The 20017-nt window shown below is 33.1% G+C and overlaps 1 protein-coding gene across 4 annotated transcripts in view; it reads right to left on the bottom strand.

Moving 5' to 3' along the window:
- LOC145279696 (uncharacterized) overlaps positions 1–20017 on the bottom strand; it is a 615039-nt gene that overhangs the window by 448404 nt on the left and 146618 nt on the right. For all 4 annotated transcript variants that reach the window (XM_080130975.1, XM_080130976.1, XM_080130974.1 and 1 more), the window contains one exon: positions 13889–13968. In XM_080130975.1, the coding sequence (XP_079987101.1) occupies positions 13889–13968 (80 nt within the window). The remainder of the gene's footprint in view (positions 1–13888; positions 13969–20017) is intronic.

Below are 20017 nucleotides of genomic sequence, written 5' to 3'. Positions count from 1 at the left end.
AACGCTAAATTGAAAATTTTAAATCTAAGGGAGACAACTGAATATATATATATATATATATATATATATATATATATATATATATATATATATATATATATATATTAGTTAGAGATGATTAATTGGAATCGGAATTGGAAATCGGAAAAATCGGAATTTTTAAGGGTATTGGAATCAGTATCGGAATTGGAAAAATGTGTGCGTATTTTTCGATACCAAATACAATTCTTTTAAATATCATTTTTTATTTGATTTTGTTTAAAGCAATATTTTATACTGCTGGTAGTCATAATAAGATATTAAATATATATCGATTAAAAACTACCATTAAAACTGAAATCTATAGATCATCCCCCAAACGTAAGCAAGGTGGATATTGCTGCAAATATTTTTTTAAAAAAAAACATAAGAATGGAGTATTTAATTTTATGTTCATAATGAAAATAGAAAATTAGGAATAAAATTAAGAGAAAAAAAGTTTAGAATAAAAAAGAAATTTTATTATAATACCTCATTGATTTTGATTATAAAACTTGTTTTAAGTTCAGTCTGTATATCTTTGAGCATGCTGCTGTATCTTTCCTCTGAATGGTTGTAATAATTATTTAGAGTTTTTTTTTTATTTTTATTTAAAACGCTGGGCTAATGAACAGTTAAAACGTCTTTTTATTAGACGCTAAATTAAAAATTTTAAATCTAAGGGAGACAACTGCAATTTTTTGAAAAATGAAATAAAATAAAAAACTTTTAATGATCTATTTTTTTCTCTTTTATCTTTCTTAATTTTATTCCTTATTTTCTGTTTTCATTATCAACATGAAATTAATAACTCCGTTCTTATGTTTTTAAAATATTTGCTGCAATATCCTTCTTGCTTACTACAAAAATACTAGTTTTATTTTGGTATCTTAAACTTCTCCCCCACCTATTTTTGTTGATGAGATTATATTTGAAAACAAAACCTTTGTCAATTATTGTCAATAATTATTGTCAATTTAATAAAATGAATATTGTTTCCGAAATGATCGTACTCTTACGTTTATTTTGTTTGTCTTTCCTTTTGAAACTGATTCATAATTGACAATTATTAATCTTTTTTACTCTCTCTCTCTCTCTCTCTATATATATATATATATATATATATATATATATATCTATATATATATATATATATATATATATATATATATATATATATGGCGGTTAATATATATATTAAGCTACACTGAATATTCCGCGTTTCATCCACTCTAGGATTCTTCAGGCTTTAACCGCTATATATATTAAGCTTAACCGCCATATATATTTTATAAATATAATATAAGAATCCTAGAGTGGATGAAACGCGGAATATTCAGATATTCAGTGTAGCTTAACCGCCATATATATTTTATAAATTACTAACTAGCTCTACCTACGTATTGAGCACTTTTGAAGTAAATACTTAAAGTTTACGCATAAATTTATACGTTTGTATACTAATTTTATGTGAGTAAATGAAGTAGTTATATATATAGAGAGAGAGAGAAAATAAAAAAGGAACAAACCGTATTATGTGTTCACCAACGTTTCGTCTTTATTTCGAGACTTCCTCTGGGTGAATGAGATTAAGAAACCAAAAAATATACCAGTACAAAATATTTGAAAAAGTTTCACGTGCACAGTGTGACGCAGTTCTATTTAAGAGAAACGGAAAAATTGATGTTGGAAATTCAAAAAGGAAGGGGGGCTGGCGTTGTTAAAGAGAAGGAAATTTTAGTGACGTCATATAGTAGTTAATTTAATTTTAAAACTATGAACGCAAGTTTATATTCTTATTGGGGAAAAGATATATCTGTTGAAATTTAAATATAAGTTTGTAACAGGAATGAAATGAGTGTTTTTTATGTAATTTATTGATTGAGATTATGTGTTAATTATTACAGGGGGTGTTTGAATGGTGTGAGAAAGTTAACCTGTGTCCACAGTTAAATAATGTTCTTTTAATAACAGTTTACTTATTAATGGCGCTATGTTATAGAAACCTCCACGTTGTTTAATAGTGCTTGAAATTGCGATAAGTGCAGATTCAAGGAGTCTCCGGCGCGGTTTATTTGAAATGAATTTAACTACTTTTGCTTGTTTAAAATCAAAGGTGTGGTTATGTTGCAATGAATGAGAGAATAATGCACTTAGAGAATTGCTATTTTTTATATCTCTTTTGTGTTCATTGCACGTGAAACTTTTTTCAAATATTTTGTACTGGTATATTTTTTGGTTTCTTAATCTCATTCACCCAGAGGAAGTCTCGAAATAAAGACGAAACGTTGGTGAACACATAATACGGTTTGTTCCTTTTTTATTTTCTCTATTTTGTCGGAATACTATTTCCATTATTTTCATCATATATATATATATATATATACATACATATATTTATATATATATATATATATATATATATATATATATATATATATATATATATATATATATAAGTAAATGAACTAGTCTAGCGGCACTGATGAGTTGTGATACAACGAAACAGGACTGTATGTCGATGACTACAAATATATTTTAAAAAGCCCCTCTCTTTGGGTTGAGTACTGTCGTAAATAATCTCACTCGCTACTTAATTTGGCAGAAAAATGCGAAGCTCGCGGTTTGTTTACAAACAAGCGTTTGAGCACTTTACAAGTAGCGGACGGATGTTTATTTAAATAGACATTCGGACAGATTAGTTGTGGGCATCGCTTCTGTGGTCGAAGGGTAGAACTGCCGACTGTCAACACGACGGTTCCAGGTTCGATACTCGGCTTGGGAGAGGTGCTAGTCTAGCGGCACTGATGAGTTGTGATACAACGAAACAAGACTGTATGTCGATGACTATAAATATATATATATATATATATATATATATATATATAGAGAGAGAGAGAGAGAGAGAGAGAGAGAGACAAAAAGTGTTGGCTCTACATTACAAGAATTTTCCCTTTCTTTAGTAGAGAAAAAGAAGCATGTTTTCAACACCCTCAAGAAGCTCGCAGGTTGCAGCGTCCGAAACGTTGTGCTAATAACACCGAACATGAGAATAATAATTCGATTAATCAACATAACACAAGCATTCACATCTTATCTAAAAAAATCAAAATTGCACGTATATATATGATCGTATGTTTGTGTTCATATCTGTGTAGATACACGTGAGAAAGTATGTGGTAGAGGTGGCATTGGCTTTTGCATCATCATCATGATGATGGTGATGATGGCGGTGGTGATATTAAGTTACCTTTTCAAAATGTTTGAATAAATGAGATCCGTAGAAAAATTTCCAGTATTTCGCATGGGAATTATTTTTCGGCGTATTTTCATCTCCTCGTCTTTTTACGCTGTTTATGCAAATGGAGCGAAACGAATTTTATGAATGCATTTCAATCAAAATAAATAAATAAATATATATATATATATATATATATATATATATATATATATATATATATATATATATATATATATATAAAATCGACCCCCTCCACCATCACAGTACACACTTTTGTTTTAAATGGAATATGGAGAATTTCAGAGAAACCGGTTTGGCTTATCTCGGAAATGACGGACAGGGCTTAAAGAAATAATAACTGCCGGATATATGAGATGCGTCCTCGCATCTATCTGTATCGACCGATCGGATTGTTAGTCTGTCACGGTTTAGATTGAAAAGGCATTTAAATCGTAAAACGCGCAGATTGAATACGTGGAATATTTTCTTAGATGTGTACAAAGTCTTCTATGAGAAACTCTGTCCCTCGTTTAAGCAGTTACGCCCATGTTTTATTGTGTCTGTCACATCTTCTTTGGGTTTGGTTATTTCGTTTCTACCGATGTATCTCCGACCCTCTTTAGATATTTCTTCTCGAATTTTTTAATCTTTCTGTCGAACTCGGGAATCTGCATGGAATTTCGAAAAGAATCCTTCATTTAATCCACAGAGCAGTATAATCTCGTTCTGCCAGTCATGACCAGGTAGAAAACTTAAGTAGTTCTCATCTAAAAAATTCAGAAATAAAAATTTATTTAACCGTATCATTTGGATTCTTCGAACTACTGTTCTCATTTGAAGTATTATTTCCATAAGATTTCGGTCGATGTAAACTCCGACCTTCTACAGGTCTATATTGTCAAACTCGGCAATCTCGAACGAAATCCATTATTCAAACAACGGGCACAGAACTCTTTCGCTCCGTCAGCAATGACTGGGTAGAAGTTTCTAATATGAATTTAGGAACCTGAAACCTATTTTTGTTTCCAGATGTAAATATCCAAAATTTTATAGGCGCCCACCCGCGAAAGAGTGCTGCCCTCGTTGGTTGGATGATGGATTCCGTTCGAAATTACGTGGAGATTCCCGAGTTCGAATATATACACATGAAGAAGATCGGTGATTACATCAACCGAATCGCTGTGAGAATAACACTCAAGGTGAAAACAGTAACCAGAAGAATACAAATAATATGATCAATCGTTTCTCATGTTGAATAGTCAAAACTATAAAATTGTATTATTCCTCAGTTTGAAGTCGCATTTTCTGCGCAGATTGCATCGGCACATATCACGAATATCTGTTTTCATTATTTATTATTTTTATTTCATTTCTTCCTTTACTTTTTAAAAGAAAGGGCGGATTCAGTCTTTGAAATGTAAAACGTTTCGCCGAAAGAAATAAAAGAAAATTATTTCATCTGAAACCTGTTCTGGTTCTCTTTTAAGTGTATTATTTCAAAGAAAACCTGTTTAAAAGCAATTATCTCCCTTGGTTTTCACGTCATTTCCGATTTCATTCAAAACTAAAAGTGAAATTCACAACGTGGAAATTGCGAAAAATCTTATTACTTACTTTTTACAATGATAACCTTCAGTTACGTCCAAACAAATCTATAAAAAAATATATAATCCTTGAATGGTAAGTCGGTTGGTCAGGCTTAAGTTGGAAATAAAGTGTTTGTCGGTCTGTCACACTTTACTTTGAAGATAGCATTTTTACATATGTCTGTGAGTTCGTCCGTCGGCCTATCAAGTTTAAATTGAAATATCATTCTCATTACTAAACGTATGGGTTGAATGAACGCATTTAAACACGTAGATTGGGTGGACGCATCCTCAGGATATCCGCTTTTTTTCTTTAATAATAAGAATAGATTTATATTACTTGTATTGATGAGACTAGTTCACATCTTGTGTTTTATTTGTGCAACGTTTAGGTCGGTTTGGCCTTCGTCCGTCTTCAGGTACGTTGGTTGTTGCTTGGAAAATGAAAACGTTGCACAAATAACACTCAAGATGAGAACAATAGTCCAATCAATACAAGTTACATAAAGAATCAGCCTTTATCTTTAAACTTCAGAACTTTAAGAATGTATTTCTTTGCGTGAAATCTGTCCTATATATTATACATCCTTCTCGTGCGATCAGTCATCAACTGCTGTCTTGTCGTGTTAAGCGAAACGAAAGACCTGAACTCATTCTGTGACGTCTTCAACGTGGCTGGTACTCATTTGTATACCTAAATGGATTTTGTTTTAATTTACAACACCAAATACTCACTCGTCTGAATACTACCTAGGTTCTTTCGAAACATAGTATCTGTTCTAGATGGTCTCACGTAACCATCCGTCCAGGAATTACTTCAACTTTGGGAGAGTGCTTGAAACGCTCGCAAGAGGAAGGCTAAAGAGATCAAGCATCGCCGAATTTGTACCCGTCCAGAGTGTTCCATTTGGGACAAAACTAATTTTCCACAATAAGCTCTTTGTGTCTAACTACTGCGCAGTGGAAAGCATGTAAGTCATCTCACTAGGCTCAACGTTGATTAACTTGAGAAATTTGAACCAACATGTCAACAGGATTGAGCCGTGATATTTACTTCGTTCGCATTGCAGAAAGATGTAACAAAAGGTCGGATGGTAGGGAAAATCAAGTATGAGCACCTAAATGAGGGGCACTTTGGCCTCTTAATAAGTACCAGGGTATTATCGTCGGTATTCCTAGGTCGCGCTACCTTAGAGGGGAGGCAAGATCTGAGAGAGTAAATTTCGTCGACCTACTCAGAGAGAAACCTTCAACCCGACAGATAAAAGGCCACTGAAATAACCCAGTTTCTGCCGTACTGATTGTTGAAATAAGAACTTCCACTAACATGTAACTGCTGTCTCAACCGGGCGCCAAATGAATAGCGAAACGAGTTGTATTTTTTGTAAATGCTAAAACTTTCCTTGTTCTAAGACCTTATTAAATCGTCATTGCAATGTTGTGACGATTAATCGGAATTGGAAATTGGAAAAAAATAGAAACTTTTGGGATATTGGAATCGGAAAAAATTGTCTTATTTTCATAGACCAAAATCGATTCTTGTCATTTTTTATTTGATTTTGTTTAAAGCAAAATCTTCCACTGCTGGTAATAATGATAAGAGATTAAATATTTATTAATCTTAAATTAACATTAAAACTAAAATCTATACATCACTCTCTACAACTGTATTTCTGTGTTTAAGAAAATATCTGCACATTTAACGTGTGTGTGTGTGTGTGTTTTTTTTTTACGGTAATCGGGATTAAATAACAGCGCTATTGTTAAATATTTAGAGATTTATAAAAAATCGGAATCGGTAATTGTATCAGAATTGGGAAAAATATTGGAATCGTCCCATCACTATTACCTTATCCATTTCAAAGCAACTATAAGTCTCAGTCTACCGTTAAAGAGCGTACAAAAAATGGCAAAAAGATTAATAGGTCTTTTTTTAACAAAACCGTTATTAGAATACAACAAAAGTAAACTTGGAGGTCTTTATAAGATCGTGTACAGATGAAAATCTACATGCAATAACAATGTTATACACGCTAAGTTATAAAACTCTAACTTTCCAAAAGTTATTTTAGTTATTTCTCCTCTTTACGTTCCACCTTATCGACGATGTCGCATTGATCACTTGACAATAAAATGCTGACTATTGCTGTATATTCGGATCCGACTCCAGCGGATAGCGATTAGTTAAGCTAGTGTGAATTTTGAATAGAATAACATTAGTACATGCCAGGATAACATGGCGACAAACGGAAATGTGCACAACGGCAGGTGGTGTGGTAGAAGTGGTCGTCAAACTGCTTAGACAACATAGATGTCAAATGATATGAGAGATGACGTCACGTGTTGGCGTAAGATAACGCGTATTTTTCTAGTCAGTCTCATTCAGAAAATGATACGGACTACAATATAGAGATAATCTAAGCGAATATTACCTTTAGATTCTGTCAGTGTTAAGAGTAGTTAGAAACATAAGAAATAAAGTGTTAATGAGTTGTGTGGTCTTTCCCTCAATAAGCAAACTCTCGCTCTAAATAAAACCTTTGAAAACTTAGAAAATTGTCCATTGTGTTTCGTACACGAGTAGTTTTATTTTGCGTCTAGCTAAACAGACGAGGCGGTCAAGAGCTACAAGAGGATCACAGCAGACACATCGAAAAGACGGCGAAATCAGATGATTAAAACAATCAAAAACTAGCACCCGCGCATATATGAAGGATATTCCAAAAGTAATGCGTCATATATTTTATTCCGCCCGAACAGATCAGAACAGATTGCAAATTGCATTGTTATGATGGCCAAGCATATGCTTTCATGATCTGAAAGTTTTATCTCTATGTTGTAGATATTGACAATGTGAGACTCTCAGAAAGCAACTCCTGTCATAGACGTACGTCAGAAGTAAAGATGTGTCATTTAATTTCTCCATGCAGGAAAAATTAAACTAATCAACATAAACGGCGCCTGTTCAACAACAGATGTGGTTGATGTCAGCACAGGTAGGAGATGGGTTCGTCGTGTCGATAAAGATGTGAGTGACAAAGGGCGCTCCGAACACCCCTGCATAGCCACTCTCCCATCACTGTCAAAAGTGCATTGAAATAGGTGGTGACTATATATAAAAATGAATTCTAGAGAACAAAAGGTTGCTCGTTTTAATGGTACCACCCCATCTTCGTATCTCTTCAACTGTTTTTTTTTTTCATTTTTGTGGTTAAAACAAATAGGATGCATAACTTTTGGAACGTCTCTCGTATTGTTATGGTGTTAAATTGTAATAAAACGAAACGAACACAGGACTTTTAAAAACAAACATGTATTCACATATATTACAGGCAAAAGTAGGTTGAGAAATACCATTCCTCAACTGTTGGGAGTTTGCACACGACCTCCTTGGCTGCGTACCAATTTCTGACAGCCGGGCACCGGTACTCGTTACCGGAAGTGATGTCACCAGAGGAAGCGACGTCATGAGATAGTCCATTAATCCCATGGAGGGGTGTGTCTAACACATATGTATAAGAACACTGATTTTGATTCTTGATCGTTCATGAGCAAGAACAAACATGTGTAATCTACACGTTTATGAGAACTAATGGTGCGATTTTGTGTTCGACCTCCTCGTTTATAAAAATGTTGCGCTATAATCTTCAAGGAAAGTTAACAACAAAGCGTCCAAAAAATACAAAAATAAAGCATGTACAATATCATAATATACCATCAAACTAAGATGGAAATTTAGTATATCTTCTGCGTTGCTTTAGAGTAGGAGAAATCAATCTAGATTGAGGCATATTTTTTTTTTTATTTTGTTCTTATGCAGAATTCCAATTTTGGGGGATATTTTTCCTTACATTAGAAATGGCGCTATGTGTTTAACCTTTTCATCGAGTGGAGGACAGTAAATAGAAACATATAAAATATCTAGAACAGACTCTGACATTATCCTGTTTGTACGTCACCCCTCTGCTTCTGTCATTCTTTGAAAAATATCGTGCGAAAAATATGCCGAAGTTGAATTTAATGTTTGTTATGCGAGCAACGTTAAACGCTAGTTTGTAAAATTTCCATAAAAATTGTAGTTTGAAACCGTTTTTATGTTAATATTTATTGACTAATGACATTTTTTCCACGCTTTATTGCATCATTTCAATGTTGGACTTGCGTATTAAGAAAGAATATTTATATAAATCATGGCAGTTAAATACATTAGTCCGACCCTCGATAACTCGCCCAATTTCTCGAGTGGCCCGTTGTGAAAATTAATTGCCAACCTCTGATCTAGAGCGTTTCAATGACGTTCGCTACGTCCTTCCTTAAAGTCTGATGACAGGAAAAGGTTTCAAAAATGGAAGCACTCGATAAGAAAAGATCATTATTCATTTGCGCAATGCTTCTGAAATCTGTACTGTAACGATATGGAAAGGACAGCTACTACTCTCCGCCCCCTCCTTATTTTCTCTTTCTCTCCCCCCCCCCACACACGCTCTCTTTCTCTCTCTCTCTCTCTCTCTCTCTCTTTCTCTCTCTCTCTGTGTATGTATACACATATATATACATAAATCTCTGTGTATATATACATGTAAATACGTATGCACATATATATGTACACAAATATACACACACGACACATATATACATACATATCCATGCACACACATGCACATATATACACACGTACACACATATATATACGCATACACATATTTACAGGTTCATACACATATTTATATTTAAACATGTATATTGTCATCATATATATACATATATGTGTGTTTTCTTCATATATATATATATATATATATATATATATATATATATATATATATATTGCTCTCAAGGTAACTAATAGGCTCTTAGTTGTGTGCGCGTGTGTGTGTGTGTATTATTTTTTGTTTGCACATAGACGGTTGTCATAAATTGATAAGAACCGTTTCGAGAATTTTTAAATGCGTCTTCGAACATGCCATGCATAAATAGAGAATGTCTCACACCAACCCCCACAATGCAGACTTGGTACCGCAATAAATGTTCACCAACTGCTGACTCGTAGACTTGTGAACGCCCTGATGTTGGTCATTTTCTATGCTTGTGTGGACATGTGAGAAATTTTCATCTCTAAGCGTTGGATGGTACAACCCATGTAGCCTCGCATTAACCATTAAATGATACTGATCATATTCCCCTTTCGATACGATGAAATATTATATCTGCATATATATATATATATATATATATATATATATATATATATATGGTGGGTATATGCATATATGTGTATATATATATGTATATAAGTGTATATATGTGTGTATATATGGATATATATGTGTATATGTATGTTCATATATACATGTGTATGTGTGTCTATATATGTGTGGGGTATATATATATATATATATATATATATATATATATATATATATATATATATATGACTTGGTGGTTTATTTTGTAATTGAGTATATATCTTTTCAATACGTTTAAGATGAGCAAAAGTTATAGCCCGTTGGCTAAGAATGGGTGCTTTATACAAAATTAAAAGTTAAATTTATGTTCGTTTTTGCATTAAATTCTACTCTATATTAATCCTTATTAATTCCTAACTGTGCATCGAACAAATATTATAATATTTAGTCCGCTGAACTTATCATAACAAAGGTTCATGCAAATTTTAAATTCAACACGCTGCTGCGAAACACTTGCTACTCCAAATCTCGACCCTCTACTGTCAAAGCTCAACTCTAGAACACGACACACTGTTGAAACACTTAATACTCGGACATCCAAATCCAAAGTCAACCCAGTCTCTGAAAAGTCAGTCTTTTTTATATCCAACCAGAAGCATTTACTTTGCATGTTAGGTGAGAATATCGCAAGATTATCAAGAAAAAAAGGCGGATGATTTTTTATCTTTTTTCTTCATTATTTTTCGTCTACCCGGAACCCTTCAGACTGCACATAAACTGGTTTGTACTAATTTTATAAGTGTTTAGTTACAGAAGAGCAACTTATTTTGCTCTTGGTAGCATGTTGAACCACAATGTTAAATAAACCTTTAATCATATAACAGTGTTTCTGTTACAATTTACCATGCCCCGATAAAACATTATTACACGGTGGCCGCTTGGGAGCTGCAAATATAATTTCTATTTGTAATAACAGGCAAAAACTTTCGAATAAATCAACAAAAATGTTGGATTTTTTTTTCATAGAATGCCCAAATATTACCAAAGTATTAAATTCCTTTTTTAATTCTCAACGTCTGGATGTTTTCTTCTTTTTTTTTTTGTGTGTGCTCGATTGACCGACATTTTGTATTGCTACGTTTACTTCCTTTAATAACTTACATTTTTTAAATCTCGTGACGATATTGCTTTAATGGATTGGAAACCCCAAATTTGGTAAAAACTTTTAAACTTTGGAACAAAGTTTGCAACTGCATTTTATTCTAAACAAAGTAAAAAGAGAACAGTAAGTAAAGTACATTTTATTGTAAATTGGTAACGAGGGAATTAAGAGTTTTATCATGTGGTTTAGACAGAAGATGAAAACGTTTTCCTGGAGTTATTTTTAATAGGTTTATAAAACAGTTCGAATCAAAAGAAAATTTACAGTTAGTCAATTATAACTAATCTTTATACAGCAGCAAGAAGAATCGTCAGATGATTTTGTAAACAGATAAACACAATTCATTTTTTTATTCGTTATCTTATTTTGAACGAAAACAAATAATTAAACTTATTATCGTCAACACTCCAATTTTAGATTTCCAAAAAGAGTTGTTAAGAAAACTAGAAGAAACTGGCTGTATCGGCAAAACATATGAAACTTCTAATATACTGTTAAAGCAACTTAGGGTCATGCTGAACAATAACGAGGGTATAATCACCACTATTCAGGGTATAAGAACGCCAAAATATATGTTCTTACAACTTTAATGCCTGTCTCAGTTGTAGTAGAAACCATGAATTTCCCCGTGAAGCATACCCAGCACTTGGATCCAGATGCAACACATAGGGGAAAGCTAACCACTAGGCAATATTTTGTTTATCAAGCAAACCAAGACAAAGGTCAAGGTCACAAAGCAGAAATCATAAAAATCAAAGTCAGAACATCAAACACAATATTGACGAAACCAGTTCGAGAAAAGGCGATGCATCTGTAACTCCTAAAAATTCGAAAGCCTAACATTTAATAGTATCGAAATATTCTCTATCATTCAAATAGATCAAGCTTTGAAATATCCAAATTAAAAAGTGAAATCCATTTATAATTGACACAGGAACCCAACGAAACACATTATCACTCTGTATATTTTGTAGAATGCTTCCAGAGAGATTAGACGTTGATGCTTTTCCAAACATAAAAACAAGACAAGAAACTGGTAGCATTTCAATAAGGTTTTAATACTAGCATCCATATACCACGTTAATACAATGAATCAGATTGGCACAATAGCATTTTTTACAATGTAGATGTGCAAGGGCCAGCAGTTCAAGGACAATTTTCGTTAGAACAGCTCGAGCGAATGATTCTTTGCCGCACATTCATAAAAAAGATGTACACCAAACTCCTAAAGTAACACCAATTAATGCGATCAAAGACCTGACGCAATGAATCCAGGCCGATTCGATAAAATTGGCTCGATACACTTAAAAAAAAAAGTTCGATTGTCCTAAAAGGCAGTATAAAAACAGGAATTTGACAACATGTCAAAAAACAATATCATAAGAAAGGTGACAGAATCAATAGATTGGGTTTCAATCTTTACATACTCGCATAAAAAGATGGAAGTTTGAGATTTTTTATGACCCATGATGTCTGAATACAGTGCTTAAAAGACCACACCATGCAACTCCTACAGTAAGAGTTAACATACAATTTTGCTGGTAAATCTAATAATTTGATAAATGTTACGAATTAGTTTAAATAAACCTTTGTATCTCAAAATATTGTTTGTGTCTTTCCTAGAAACACACATTTCCTAATAATAATAAATGCAAGATGTTTTTAAATGACTTAATTGGTTGATTTTCTTTAAATTTAGCATAAAAATTGTCCTCTTCATTTCACGTAATCGTCTCTGTTTCATCCAAGCAGTTTAAGATGATCAGAAAAATTATTCTAGTAAATTTAATTTCATAATAATTCTTAATAGTATTCTTAAAATTAATTTTAATACTTTATGCAGTGCTTCTATATAATAATACCGGAAAAATATTGAATTTCAAGTAAAAAAAATGGTACCTACATAATTGTAATGTCGTAAATAGTGACATATCCACAAACTACGGAAAATGATGAGGTAGAATAATAAATTATTTAAGAAAAACAGTTCTGATAAAAGTAAAAACAGTTTCGATAGAGTTGCATTCTGAGGCAGACATATTGTGACACATGACGTAAGCAAAAGAGAAGTAACTTTGTTGAAATACAATGTGTAGCAGACAGAATTTCTTCAGAAAATAAAAATAAACATAACATATACACATAATTTGTGATTTTTTTTAAATAACTTTTTTAAATGTTTTAATTTTTAATTTTTTATAAAACAATAACTGATTGAATTTGTGAGGAATTGAAAACTTAATTACCTCCCCTGTTAACTCTCCAGTTATAAATGGGTCGATTTTGAAACGAAATTGCTATATTTTACAAATATATTTTTTATATAATAATTATTTCTTATTATTTTCATAAAATAATTATTTTTCTACATCAACGTTTTCCGTAATTTTTAGATATGTAACTATTTGCAACATGACAATTGTGTAGGTACTATTTGTTTTCTTTGAAATTCAATATTTTTCATTATTAAGCACCGTTTATGCTATCGTATTAGCTTAGGAGTGAGCTACACATATGTCGAGAATATGAGAAATGGCCATACAATCATTGTTGCTCGTTATTCTACGCTATGCCAGTAACTCTTCCCGTTTACTTTTTGGTTAGTAAGCAAATTGTAAGTATACTTCAGAGTAAAGAGCGTCATTAATCTTAAACATTTAATGGAGAAAGTTTTAAAGGAATGCTAATTACTTACATTCTTTGGTTATATTTTCTCATTCCTGTTTTCAGCTCGTGATCAACGAGAGAGTTTTGTCCATGCTGCTCTTTCAATAACTGTAAAAAATACGCAGACATATTATTATATTAAGGAAAATTCATTTGAATGATATGTAATATATTACAATAAAGTTGTTGTTTTTTTAATTAGATTCCCACAAGGAAATACAAAAAAACGGGCAGGCTATTGTAAGGAATACTATTTTTAAATATCATAGCTTCAATATATAATAAGTTTTAAAAATATATCAAACATGATAATTATAAATTTATTTATTGCGGCCTATTACCCTCATCTTTGTTAGTTGGTGTTTCACAATGTTTCCGCCAACTATTCCTCTTGCCTTCGTGGCGCAGTGAATAGAGACGTTGAATCTCTACGGTTCCAGGTGAGAATTGTCTGAAGATAGCGGTTTTAATCCTACCCGAAACGGGCCAGAGGCTTACTTGGCCAAAAACATGGTGAGACGACAACAACTATAGATGGCATTCTGAGAATGCAATTAGGAGATTCGGAGTTCCTACCACGTCGTGGTTACCACCTGATGAAGGCCAGAGGAATAGTTGGCCGAAACGTCGTGAAACAACAACTAAGAAAGATGAGGATAATAGTCCGCAATAAAATAAATTAATAAATAATACTCATCTCAATGATGAATTTCAATTAAATAATATATATAATAATTATAATTACAATTAATAAATAAACAAACAAATAAACTAGTATAAGATGTAAACGAACAATAGCAAATTAAAATAGGTCACTTCTCTACGAAAAGCGAAACTCATCCAGCCAAAAACGAACAAAGGAAGAAGTCACTCAGAGGTAAAGTAAAGCTCTGCCTGATAAACGCGCGCCCATTTGTTGCGATAAATGGGTGTGTGAATAACAAAGAATTTGATTGGCTGTCTAGAACACACAGTTCCATGAGAATATATGAAAACACGAAGTAACAGTGATTCTCTGCAATGACCTAACGAATCCTTACGAGGATGAAACGCGGAAAATTCTGTGTAGCTTGATTACCATATATGCTTTCAAAACTTACTACCTAGCTCTACTTACGTATCAAGCATTCTCGAAGTAAATACTGAAAAAAATTTTTATGTATATACATGAAATAATATATATATATATATATATATATATATATATATATATATATATAGAGAGAGAGAGAGAGAGAGAGAGAGAGAGAGAGATTCCAGGTTAAAATAGTCAAAGATAAAAATCAATTAATTTAACGATGTTTAGAGCTCAGTAATACATAGTGCAAGATAGACTTTTATTTATATACAAATAAACAATATTTAATGGCGTTTCGGCCGATTAGTTATAAATAACTAACGACCTTGTCAGGCGATGCAAGTTCCTTCTTTCAAAAATTCAAGTCCACAAATAAAGATGGAAAAGCAAATTATACAAACATTGCAATTTAAAAAGGCATGTGTTTACATATGAAAAGCCAAAGAAGAGAAGAACATAGAAAAATATTAAAATAAAAGTATAAAGCACTTTGTGTGTGTAAGAGTTCGTTTTTATGGACTCCGAAACGCCTGCGTTGAGTTTATGAAATTTCACATAAATATGTTTTATCGGTCTGTTCTAAGATAGGTTTTGTATTGGAATGCCTCTGATAAGTATCGAAAATCCTTAATTGATAATCAAAAATCCGATTAAAGAAGGAACGGGACGATTTTTCACAATGTTAACACCTTATACAGCCTAACGTCACAAGTGGATTTCAGAAATTTATCACTGCACAAGCAGAAAGGCCCGCCGTATTAAAATCAACAGAAGGTCCTTTGATATGACACTTTCTGTTTAGGAGAAATTGAACACCGATACATGGCTTTTTAATTTTTAACTTTTATTCAAGCCATTATCCCCCTGCTTCAAAGTGGCACTGTGCCTTGTTTGGGGTGAAAATTGAATTAAAAAAAAAAAAAAAAAATATATATATATATATATATATATATATATATATATACAAACTAATTTTATAAAATCAACGGTAGTTTCTCTACAGTGTAATGTAGACTACAATGTATTATAGACGAAGCCACTGCTGAGAAACATGTGAAGCTTCTTCCCGGTGCATCGCGATGGGACATTCATTAGAGTACGAAATCAATCGATTTGATTGAAAATTACAATAAAAGTATTAGAAATGTGGCAAATTCGTTGATCGTCATTCAATTCCGAGCAATGTCGGTTTTTCCCATATATATATATATATATATATATATATATATATATATATATATATATAACGTCGTTTTTACTTTACCATAGGTTTAATTTACTTGCAATTCTATTTCAGTGGTAATGTACACTGCACACACGTAGGAATAACACTGTACTAGCATATACAGCAGAAGGACAGTTATAAAACAAAAACTGACTGTAGAACACAGAAACAGTAAAACGAATAGACAAAAAATAACTGTAGTAAATTCTACGAAAATAAGAAACTATTATGAAAACCCAAAGATAATTTTCCTATCTCTTAAATACTATCGACGAAGGAGGCGAAGGAGTATCTGGGAAGTATCAGCACTTCGTTATTTTTTTTTTTACCTAGATATAATTCGAATGCCACACGATATCTTTATTCGCGTTACTTTACGACGGTTTTTCGCCATTACATGTTTTGTGTTCTTTTTGTTTGTTTTGTTTTGTTTTTTGGGTTTTTTTAACAATTTAATACTTTAAACTTTTTATGCATAAATGACTGAAATTGCTATTATAATATGTTTATTAGAGGGGCAGTCCATCTAAACCTTAAGAAAATGAATATCATCACCATCATTATCACCATTATCATTAGGGGTTTTTATTTCCTTCTACCTTATTGGTGCTTGTCATTCAGGGATTGTATCGCTAGGTACTACGAATATACGATGCTATTTGCTCATAGCTAGGTCCTCAATACAATGATTGGTATTCTCAAATGATTACCTATCTAGTGCTGACAGTTAGATAATGACTGGGCAGTGCTAGTCCACGATTATTATGATTATTCAAGTCAAAAAGTTTTGTCAGCTAAAATATGTTTTAGAATAATTAAAATATTTAGAATAAATATTTATTTACATTAATTTAGGAATATAACTTAAAAAGTTGCCATAGCAATTTAATTGAGAACTTATCATAATGGCATGTAAAAGGATCGGGTGATTATCTTAGTAGCGTATATTAATGACGTCATTTAGAAGGGAAGATGGTCATTCCGGGATATGTAGAAATTAGCTGAGTCAATTGGAATCGAGAGAGGGACAGAGATGGTCTTCAGATCGTGATGGCTCCAAGTAGAGGGGGTTGGAAATAGCGATAGTCAGTATCAGCGTTGCAACTTTTCAAAATGTAATAACCTTCTTAGTGACACACAATATGGTTTCCGTTTTGCTAGATCTACAGCAAATGTGCTTACAGTTATATCTCATAGGATTAGCGAATCTCTCGACGGAGGCAACCTTTCCAGGGCAATTGCTCTTGACATATCAAAGGCCTTTGATAAGGTATGGCATAAAGGTTTACTTAGCAAAATCTTCAGCTATGGTATAGCTGGAAATGTTTTCTCAATTATTAAATCATTTCTCTCTGATAGGTTCATAAGAGTAGTAGTTGATGTGCAAAAATCAGAAGCTCACAGTATTAATGCTGGGGTCCTTGAAGGGTCCATCCTAGGTCCAACTCTTTTCCTGATCTATATTAATGATCTTCCAAATCACATCTTTACATTATTCGTAGACATTTATGCTGATGACACTACCATCTATGGTAGCACATCTAAGACCGTAAACGGTCAATTCTCTCCGATTCTCTCTCCTCTGATCTTGAGCACGTGTTACAATGGGGAAAGCAGTGGCTGGTTACTTTTAATGCATCTAAAACTAAGCTTCTCTCTTTACATCATCAACGCTCTGATCACCATCTGGCATCAATTGAAACGAATGGCTCTTGTCTTGAGGAGGCCTCATGTTTTGACAAGCTTCTGGGCTTGATCTTAAATGGAACACGTACATCAAATCTGTTGTCAAGGATGCTGGAAATATGGTCGCGTCCTTCTATCGATCCGGTAGGTATCTCACTGCTGATGCAATTCTCTATCTATATAAGAGCCAGGTACGTCCAAGGATGGAGTACTGTTGCCATATCTGGGCAGGAGCTGCTAGAAAGGACTTGTCCTGCCTTGATAGTTCAAAATAGACTCCGTAGCCTCGTAGGAGATGTCCTTTTCTTTTCTCTGAAACCTCTATCTCACAGAAGAGAGGTTGCGAGTTATTATCTGCTTTATCGTTATTTTCATGGCAAGTGCTCGTCTGAGCTTCAATCTATGGTCCCCCTCGCCAAACTTTCACAAGAAACACTCGTCTAGCTTAAAACTATCAATAACCCCCCCACTATTTATCTGTGCCTTAACCTAAACGTAAATTCCATGAACAAAGCTTATTTCTTAGAACTGCACACCTGTGGAATTGTCTTCCGTTTTCCTGCTTTTCAGCAGACTACAATATGGTTGTCTTCGTCAAACGTAAACAAGTTCTTGATGAGCTGTTCCACTTAAGTTAACAAATTTACTGAATTTTCATTACTAACGATTACTATACTGTTCAATTGACTACTGTACACTCTTAACCCTTATCCTTGAGTGGTCTCTGGGCATTGATAAGTGGTTATGCTTATGTACAAAAAAACACTCTGGAATAAAAAAAAATTGCCGAAAATAAAACAGGAGGCTCTGTTATTTCTTGCGAAACTCGTGGCCTTAGGGTCAAGATCAAAGTGTAGTATCTGTTCTTCAGATGCTACACTTCAATTTCTTGTTCTCTGTCAGTGGAGGAGAAATCCTTCACGACTGAGACAATTTTTATTTTTTGTTCCTTTTCTCCACATTAAAAAAGACCCTGGTGTCTAACTCTGTCCCGTGGGGAGGCATTGTAAATAGGAACTTTTCGTCAAATAAGACCAAAGATGGACCAGATATGTTTCCGATTGGCCAGATGTTTAAAGCCCAAATAAGTTTTATTCGTCTTTTGTGTTGTAAAAGTATTTATATATATATTCTTATCCCGTCATAAACTGTATTTAAATGTGCATACACACACAACGAACACTAGTTAAACGATCATAGACGAATATATATCATATAGATGACTGTGATACGTATATACAAACGTATATACACTCTCATGCAATGTAATCACTAGAGACAAACGTATACATAATATATACACCAGACAATATTACACTGAGCAGATTAAATGTTACTTAACTTCGGTAATTTAATGAGAACATGTATGTTGAAGTAATTAAACATATTGAGTTGGAAGTCATGTTTAGTTTCAGAACAGTTTCCGATGGTTAGTTGTTCTATACAATTCCTGGAGATGACTTGTTCTCAGTAGACAGTTCTTGAGTTGGAAGCCAAAGAGCAAAAGATTCTTCCCGTGTTGACACGAAGAAAACACATGCAAGGTTGCTAAAGAAAGGGTTTAAGTTTTATGGGTCAATTCTGGTTTCTGATTGGTTGGTAGCAGAACGCGAATTGATTTGATTCGTCAGTTCCTAGCAGCATCGTTTATAAATAGAATCTCCCAACTGTGAGGGACCATACCTTCATTGGTCAAAAATATTGCAACAAAACATCTTTTTTTTTTAATGATAAAACTAGCTATCTGAGCTGTTCAGACATAGAAGATGAAAAGGTGGGTGGGGTGAGTCTACACGATTTAACTTCCTTCGAAATAGACTGTACAATTAAATGAGGTCTGGCTAAAAAACGATCAAATTCAGAACTTTCCATAAAGTTGTCTATAAGAGTATCGGTTTAGAAAAAAAGGATATCAGTTCTAGCCCAGATTTTTACAGTGTCATACAAAGCTATGGCACGCTTACCTTGCCATCTAAACTGCTGAAATAATAATCAACTTTTCTTTCTTCCACCCGAAAGGATGAAATTCAAGCTACGATAGCAACAAGCCTCTTTTACGTTTTTTAACAAATACTATGACTAAAACACTAAAGACTGTGCTTCTTCATGCTAGACGAACACAATCATCATTACCGTCAACAATTACATAAGAGTAACACATCACCAAC

Source organism: Euprymna scolopes, chromosome 7 (assembly GCF_053919585.1).
Source record: "Euprymna scolopes isolate OS-2025 chromosome 7, ASM5391958v1, whole genome shotgun sequence".
Taxonomy (NCBI): domain Eukaryota; kingdom Metazoa; phylum Mollusca; class Cephalopoda; order Sepiida; family Sepiolidae; genus Euprymna; species Euprymna scolopes.
The sequence above is the reverse complement of the archived record's forward strand: the minus strand, read 5'-3'. Positions and strand labels throughout refer to the sequence as shown.